This window comes from Hyla sarda, chromosome 7 (genome assembly GCF_029499605.1).
Source record: "Hyla sarda isolate aHylSar1 chromosome 7, aHylSar1.hap1, whole genome shotgun sequence".
Classification (NCBI taxonomy): Eukaryota; Metazoa; Chordata; class Amphibia; order Anura; family Hylidae; genus Hyla; species Hyla sarda.
Genome location: NC_079195.1, coordinates 34,263,959 through 34,272,781, shown reverse-complemented (window position 1 = coordinate 34,272,781; position 8,823 = coordinate 34,263,959). Strand labels below are relative to the sequence as shown.

Below are 8,823 nucleotides of genomic sequence, written 5' to 3'. Positions count from 1 at the left end.
TCTGTGCGTAATGACAGGCAATACAGGGTCCGGAGCATTGTAACGTCACGGCCCGCCCCTAAATGCAAGTCTATGGGAGGGGGCGTGACGGCCGCCACATCTCCTCCCATAGACTTGCATTTAGGGGTCGGGCCGTGATGTCACGATGCTCCGGACCCTGTATTGCCCGTCATTACGCACAGAGAGAGTTTTCTCTGTGCAGTAATGATAGCGCGGTGCTGCAGCAGAGATCCCGGGGGTCCCCATGCGATCTGACATCTTATCCCCTATCCTATGGCTAGGGGATAAGATATCTAGGGGCGGTGTACCCCTTTAACACCAGCACATTTAAGAGTCCGTATTACAGCTGAGATACATAGGTCCAGACCACCACAAAACCTTATTGGGATCCACATTTGATTCTGTAGAGCCAAAAAAAGAGGTGCAGGTGCCACATCTGTAAAATGGGCAGACATGGGCGCAATGTGCCAGTCTTGGAAACCCTGGGGGAGAGAAGCTCATTATGATACAGACCAATGACTTTCCAGCTTTTACGACAGCATTACAGGCTACCTGGTAGTCAAGTTTTGCAACAGCTCTCTCTGGCCATACTGGGAGTAGTTATGCTGTTGCAAAACTACAACTCCCAGCATGCCCAGACAGCCTTTGGGCAGTAGTTGTAGTTTAGAAACAGCTGGAGAGCAACAAGTCACTAAGCCCAGTGTGCCTCCAGCCTATGCAAAACTACAACTCCCAGCATGCCCGGACAGCATGCTGGGAGTTGTAGTTTGCAATGGCTAGAGACACGCTGTTTGTTAAACACTGCACTAGAAAGACAAAACCCAACTGCATGCAGCAAAAAGTGCTTTAGTACTAAGACACCTACTAATACTACAAGAATACTGCAATAACTTATAAAGCCTTAGTGGAGTAGAAGTCAGTGGGCGACAGATCGTCCCCGTTCATTACAGAACTATGACTGACAGACTTGTTTGTCCGCTGAGGAGTAGCCGGAGGAAAGGTTTGCGTTGCACACTTTTCATCCTTCCCAAGCTGGTTCTTCAATACTTTGTTTAGGAGAGGTTTAAGTAACCCCACAGTCAGTTGCACCCCGCCCCCAAACGGAGACGGGTCGGTCTCCACTTTGGGCATGTTCTGGAGGACAATCCGTAAGATGTCAGTGGCGGTCATGTCCTCGGGGCAGATGTCACAGAGCTGGCTGATGTAGGAGTCCAAGTGTCTGTTTTTGACGAATTCTATCAGCAGGGTGATGAAAATGTCCTTAGTGATGAGAGGGCTGAGCTGGGAGAACCTCTGCGTCTCCTCCATCACCCTGGACCAACGTTTTAGAGCGATCAGTATATGTATGGCCTGGATGATAGCCTGGGGCCTCCCGCTGCACAGCAGGATCTCCACCTCCAAGTCCACATTAGTGTTTTCCTTCCGCTTTCCCAAAACGGATAAGGCCCTTTTATAGAGGGGTGCACCTTCACAGTTATCTTTGGTAAAGTTCCAGGAGAGCCCCGAGCAGTCCTGGGCGTGCTGGACAAAAGTAGGAAGCCACTTGGGCTTGAACGTGCATAGGGACCGACAGATGACCTCAAACAGAGGATACACTCCGTTCTGAGAGCCGTCCCTCGCCCCCGACGGAAGAGGACTCAACACTTTCTTCCATAGGTCGGCAGTGGCCCGAATGACAAGTTTGCCATCTCCGTTCTTAAGAAACTGAAAGTTATTCCTTACAGACAGCCAGGCCGCCTTGGGAAAAGTGTTAAACAAAGAGTTAATATACAGTAGGCCGTCCCGGTCCACGTCCATCTGAAGGAGCCGCGTGACCTCGTGGTCCACCAGCTCCTCGCAGTACTTCTCGATGTCTTCTCCGGACGCGGTGAGGATGCAGGTCTTGAGGAGCTCCAGACTTACGAAGCTCTGCAGTTCATTGCTCATGTTGTTCAGCAGATCAGAGTATTGCGTCTGATCCTTGGACTTGCTGTTTTTCTGGTAGTTGCTGAGGATGGCGGACAGGGTGATGGGGGCCTGGAACATTCCGCCTTTCTTTAGCTCGGGCACAGTCAGCTTAGCGCTGCTCAGGCTTCTTCTTTGGTAGTACTTACAGGCCTCTTCATAAACCATGTCCAGCAACGAAGGCTCCGACTTTCCTTCGTCTTCAGGCTCAACAGAAGAGCTGATCCTATAGATGCCGTCCCTTGTGACCGCCTGGACGTCTTCTGTATCTAATACCCTCAGGAAGAACAGCTCTTCGGCATTGAGAATTTGCTTGGCCAGAAGCCTCCCTGTATGGACATTGATGAGGAACACTGTGGTGTCTACAGAACAAGCCAAAGTGTCCTCAAATATCTGCATTTTGATCTGAGTTCCATCCACTATATTAATATCAAAGATATGTCTGACACTCCCATCCTCATAGAGAAGATATATCTGCCCAATGGTTGTCATAAGCAACAAGCACCCGTCCTCGGTGATCACTGACTGCAGGATTGCTGGGGGCATCTGAGAAGAGAGGAAGCCAGAGTATTCTAGGACCATCTTCTTAAAGTCCCCCTCAGTGAGAGCTTTGCTGTGCAGGAGCCCCGTGGTCAGGGTGGCCATGGACATCTTGTCTTCCTGGAGGGAGTATATGAGGATAGGATGGGGGCCAGCATCTGGGATCATGAAGATGTGGTTAGGGGAGGAGAGCATGGAGTAGAAGGGGCTTTGATGGAGGACGATCTTCATGCTGCCCAACGTCACCTGAAAAAAAAAATATATATATTGTTAAAATTCAAAGGCTACACTAGATATCAAATAAAATCACAAGTTTCAGAATGACAAAAAAAAAAAAAAAAGTGTGTTCACATGTCGGCAGACCACGTATACTCCGATGCTTCATCAGTCTGCCTGCTGCTTTTGTTTCAACCTCCAGGCTGCAGTGATGAGGTGCCCGTATAATACCCATGTGATCACTGGCCTCATGCCAGCGTTATAGGATAGGTCGACCTGACAGGTTTTAAAGGTCCCCGTCGCTTATCAAAAAAAAAAAAAAACACTTGATATGTTACATAGACAGGTAAAAAGTTTTGTTCCATTGAGGGGAGGAATGACCACTTAAGACGTACGTTCAGACGAGCGGATTTACAGTGCGTATTTCACTGCGGATCCACCGCTGAAGGACCTCTATATGCTGCCTTTACATGTGCCTGCTTGGAGCAGCAATACGCCATTACCAGCAGACACACGATATGCAAGTCGCTGCGCGCATGTGCAGTATACTCACATCACGGCAGCTCTCGGCCTAGCTCATTGAGCAGGGGGAGTGGCCGCAATGTGTGCGAGTACACCGCGCATGCGCAGCGGCACATGTAAAAGCACCATACAGAAGTCCTTCAGTGGCGGATCCGCATCGTTAGATACGCTGTAAATCCGCTAGTCTGAAATACCCTTAAAAGGGGTAGTCCAGTGGTGAAAAACGTATCCCCTATCCTAAGGATAGGGGATAAGTTTGAGATCGCGGGGGGTCCGACCGCTGGGGCCCCCTGCGATCTCTCTGTACGGGGCCAGGCTCTCCAGCCAGATAGTGGTGTCGACCCCCGCACGAAGCAGCGGCCAACACGCCCCCTCAATACATCGTTATGGCAGAGCCGGAGATTGCCGAAGGCAGCGCTTCGGCTCTGCCATAGAGTTGTATTGAGGGGGTGTGTCGGCCGCCGCTTCGTGTGGAGGTCAACACGCCCCCTTCCTGCGGGCTGTCGGGGCTCCGTACGGGAGATAGCAGGAGGGCCCCAGCGGTCGGACCCCCTGCAATCTCAAACTTATCCCCTATCCTTAGGATAGGGGATAAGTTGTTCACCACTGGACTACTCCTGTAAGCTGAGCTGTCAGCAGGAAAACAAAAAAGCACGTGGCTAGATGGGGCTCATCATCAGGATTTAGGTATACAGGGATGTGGAAATCCTATCGCCCGACACGCGGGACATGTAGTTCCGGGCAGGTGAATTTTTCATGCAGTTACCCTGTATCGGGCAAGCAGGGCCGGACCAACCTCCCCATTTATTTTAATAATGCCTGCGCTCTCGGGACATGGCATGGGCTCCTGACTTGAGCCCGCTCCATACCCAGAGACCCCCAGCTGATTTCAATCGGGGGCCGCCGCCAATAGCCCGACATGTGGCGACCTCCGCGGGCAGCTATTAACCCTTTAGATCACAGCTGTCAAAGTTGACAGAAGCGTCTAAAGGGATCTTATAACCACCTCGGGTGATCTAATGGGGCCCCCCCCCCCCTGCAGTGCAATCGCGGGGGGTGATCCACTGTGGAGGAAGCCGGAGGGCTTACCTCTTCATCTATGGCTGCCACCCTTGGATCTGCATTTGATTGCTACATTTTATATCCCGTATGTTTGCGTTAAAAAAATAAAAAAAAAGGTAAATTAGTAAAACATGACGAAAAATAAACAAATTTGGTATTGGTGTAATCAAGATGACCTAGAGTATTAAAGTACCATGCAAGTTTGACCACAAGGTGAATGGCGAGAAAAAAAGAAAAACCTCAAATTTGCATTTTTTTTTTCAATTTCACCTCACAAATAATTTTTTTGTTTCAGAGCATAAGTTATGGAAAGGATAATTTAATATAAGGCATCATTGGTCACGCAAAAAACAAGCCTCGTGCAAGTCTGTAGATGGAAAACTAAGAGTTATGGCTATTATAGGACGAGGAGGAAAAAAACGAAAGTGCTGAAATGAATAAAGACCTTACTTACGTACTATTTTGGTTGAGATCGTCTACCAGGACAAGTGGATTTTCATGAGGGACAAGTGGACTGTGTTCCATTTTAGTCCCTTGGACAAGTTCCCCCCCCCCCCCCCCATACTCCTGGCTGGTATACCTTTTTTTTTCGCTCTATAGTCCACTCCATCCGCAAGATATAAGCCTTATTGTTGTTATACAAATTAGGTGGAAGGCCCAGGGGGGGGCGTTCCCCAGCATGACAAAAGCCCAGGTAAGTCCTCCTGCAGCACCTATCACTTATTGTATTAATAACAGATTAAATTGAAATCGATAAGGAAACAATATAAATAAGAACGTGTAATGTTAAAATAACATTCGGACTAATAAAGTTATGAGATTTTGAATATCACTAAATATTTAAACATACAACAAAAAGAATAAGATGGGATGATGGGATTGAAAAAAATAAATAAAATAAAAATAAAGTCCCCCTGCAGCATATAACTCCCATTTAATGAAAGTTGCGCGGTTCGCCCTGCAAACCACTGTTTACGTAACCCCCCCCCCATTTGTATTTACAGTAATTTTATATTCCACTATACATTTATATATGGCTCCAATGTATGTGCTGATATACAGGTATACTTCCTTGCTGTATATTTCAGGTGACATGGGGACAGTAGTCAAACCGCTCTATGTCCTGAACACTGTCTGCTCTTGTTTACCGCTAGAGATGAGCGAACTTACAGTAAATTCGATTCGTCACGAACTTCTCGGCTCGGCAGTTGATGATGACTTTTCCTGCATAAATTAGTTCAGCCTTCAGGTACTCCCGTGGGCTGGAAAAGGTGGATACAGTCCTAGGAAAGTCTTCTAGGACTGTATCCACCTTTTCCAGCCCACGGGAGCACCGGAAAGCTGAACTAATTTATGCAAGATAAGTCAACTGCCGAGTCGAGAAGTTCGTGACGAATCGAATTTACTGTAAGTTCGCTCATCTCTATTTACCGCCATGCCCAGCTGACTAAACAGACAGTGCTTATTATTAGTCACAGTCCTGAAGAACCCCCCCCCCCCCCCCCCCCCAACTATAGACCTGGTGTATGTTACATGCAGGTTTAGATTATATAAGGCGCCAAGTGACCAAACAGATGGACGTCTATTATTATTACTGCATAATGTACAGAATGGGCTTATTCCATTGGGGAACAACAACTCCCAGCAACTCAAACACTGTCCAGCATCACCGGACACTCAAAGGCTGCCAGGACATAATGGGAGTTGTAGTTCTGCTAGAAAACGCTAATCAAGTGTTTTCCAAACAGGCTGCCTCCAGCTGTTGCAAAACTACAACTCCCAGCATGCCTGGACAGCCGTTGGCTGTGCGGGCATGCTGGGAGTTGTAGTTTTGCAACAGCTGGAGGCAGCCTGTTTGGAAAACACTGCACTAATCTATTGATATTGATTTGCATAGAACATTTGTGGCCCTTCAGATGTTGCCATCGGCTGTCAGGGCATGCTGGGAGTTGTAGTTCTTGCACCAGACAGAGAGCTCCAGGTTAGGGATCACTAACCTATAAACATCAGTCTGCATGGACGCTGTATACCCAAATTGACAAGCAATCTTTACCCCCACTGGGTGCAACACTAGTCTTGGAAGCCCCCAAAAAGGCCTGGAGAGCATTTAGCCATCTGGACATGCTGGGAGTTGTAGTGTTGCAACAGCTGACGAAGGTAGCAGAACACTGTCATATAGATAACCACACACTTCCCAACTAGGGAGCCTTGGAGCTAATCAAGTGTTTTCCAAACAGGAGGCTTCCAGCTGTTACAAAACTACAACTCCCAGCATGCCCGGACAGCCGTTGGAGTTGTAGTTTTGCAACAGCTGGAGGCAGCCTGTTTGGAAAACACTGCACTAATCTATTGATATTGATTTGCATAGAACATTTGTGGCCCTTCAGATGTTGCCGTCGGCTGTCTGGGCATGCTGGGAGTTGTTGATCACGGGGCCCCAGTGATCTGACCCCCCCCCCCCACTTATCCCCTTTCCTGTGGAGTACTCCTTTAATAGAACAGTTGGGCTAGTCCCTCTACTCTTGACCAGTCAAAGGACTCTCTGGAGAGGGAATAAGTTATTTTTATTTTATTTTTTGACTTTTGATCCATTCTTTTAATTTTTATAAATTAAATAAAAAAAAGTGTCCCTGATTGGTGAGAACCCAGCGATCATTAGAACAAGTGGGGAGAAGATCGTACTCAGGTGCTTCACTCCTTTCATTCAAGTGAAGCTGAGTGACAATTGCTCCTTTTAACAACTTCTGGGGGTCCCTGACCGATCAGCGCTTAAAATAAGAAAAATTGACAAAAAAACAAAAAACAAAATGAGGGTAGGACAGTGTTTCTAAAACAGGGTGCCTCCAGCTGTTGCAAAGCTACAACTCCCAGGATGCCGGGACAGTCATTGGCTGTGGTTTTGCAACAGCTGGAGGCACACGGTTTGGAAAACACTAGACTAATCTATTGACATTGATTTGCATAGAACATTTGAGGCCCTTCAGATGTTACCGTTGGCTGTCTGGGCATGCTGGGAGTTTTAGTTCTTGCACAAGATGGAGAGCTCCAGGTTAGGGATCACTAACCTATAAACATCAGTCTGTATGGAACTGGTGTTTACTGGTTTTGCGCAAATTGGGCTTAAATCACGGTTTACAATTTTTCAGCATTTAAGATCTCTGCAGTCAACCAGTCCAGTGGTTTCCAAACTATGGCCCTCCAGCTGTTGCAAAACTACAACTCCCAGCATGCCCGGACAGAGGTGGAGAAACACTGCGAATATTAGGATAATAAAATGAGGGTAGGACAGTGTTTCTAAAACAGTGTGCCTCCAGCTGTTGCAAAACTACAACTCCCAGTATGCCCGGACAGCCAACGGCTGTCCGGGCATGCTGGGAGTTGTAGTTTTGCAAAAGCTGGAGGCACACTGTTTTAGAAACACTGCACTAATCTAATGACACTGATTTGCATAGAACATTTGTGGCCCTTCAGATGTTGTCGTTGGTGCATGCTGGGAGTTGTAGTACTTGCACCAGACGGAGAGCTCCAGGTTCGGGATCACTAACCTATAAACATCAGTCTGCACGGACGCTGTATACCCAAATCGACAAGCAATCTTTACCCCCCACTGGGTGCAACACTCCAGTCTTGGAAGCCCCCAAAAACACCTGGAGAGCATTTAGCCATCTGGACATGCTGGGAGTTGTAGTGTAGCAACAGCTGAGGAGGGTAGCAGAACACTGTCATATAGATAATCATACACTTCCCAACTAGGGAGCCTTGGGCTATTACAAAACTACAACTCCCAGCATGCCCGGACAGTGGCAGTAGTTTTGCAACAGCTGGAGGCACCCTGGTTGGGAAACAATGCCGCTCAGTGTGAACAGCTCCCATGCGGTTTTCACTCACCTGCTGTGCGGTGATCCGGAGGGACCTGCGGCAGATGCAGTACATGTACGGGCTGGAGGGCGCCCTCTGTTCACACCACACCAGCTCCCCTGCGGTACCGCAGCACACGGACACCACCCGGGCCCGGGGGCTGTTGCAGAGCTCCAGGGACTGCAGCCTGGTCCAGGTGTTACCGGAGGGTCCCCGGGGAGGACTCCACACATCCGCCCGCCCGTTATCCCACACCAGGCACAGCAACCAGTCCGGCGGGCGGTGAGGGAAGAGCAGCCCGCATAGGTGAGGGGAGCCCGGCCAGCTGTGCTCCAGGTGAGCTCCGGGGAGCGGGGTGTCTGCGCTCAGCCGCGGGAAGGACAGCAGCCTTCTCTGCCGCAGCAGCCACACCACCAGGTGCCTCCGGTCCGGGCTGCAGAACAGGCGGGAGTCCCCGGGCCGCGCCTGTAGCGCCTCCCGCAGGACCTGCTGCCGCCCGAAGTCCCCATAATCCGAGAGCAGCCGCGGAGGCCCGAAGTGCGTCATCCCCGCTCCGCGCCCGCTTATCCCGGCATGACCGCCCGTCTCCGCATCACAAGACCGACCCCCGCCTGACTTCCGGGTCACCTGTGTGTTGGGGGGGGGGGGAGTAGGCGTGACCTTCCAGCAACGCTTAACCTG

General features: G+C 49.4%; 1 protein-coding gene across 1 annotated transcript; it reads right to left on the bottom strand.

Annotated features, from left to right (window-relative positions):
* Window positions 1-238: 238 nt before the first annotated feature.
* Window positions 239-8,799, bottom strand: HPS6 (HPS6 biogenesis of lysosomal organelles complex 2 subunit 3). The gene is made up of 2 exons (XM_056529103.1): window positions 8,173-8,799; window positions 239-2,730 (listed from the first exon to the last, which is right to left on the bottom strand). Exons 1-2 carry the CDS (start codon window positions 8,686-8,688, stop codon window positions 892-894), a joined length of 2,355 nt encoding a protein of 784 aa, XP_056385078.1. The 5' UTR covers window positions 8,689-8,799; the 3' UTR covers window positions 239-891.
* Between the last annotated feature and the right edge of the window lie 24 nt (window positions 8,800-8,823).

Excerpts from the sequence above, each read along its gene's own strand:
- HPS6 (XM_056529103.1), bottom strand. The coding sequence starts at position 8,688 with ATGACGCACTTCGGGCCTCCGCGGCTGCTCTCGGATTATGGGGACTTC. Across the intron at positions 2,731-8,172 it reads TCCGGATCACCGCACAGCAG|GTGACGTTGGGCAGCATGAA; the intron begins GTGAGTGAAAAC and ends TTTTTTTTTCAG.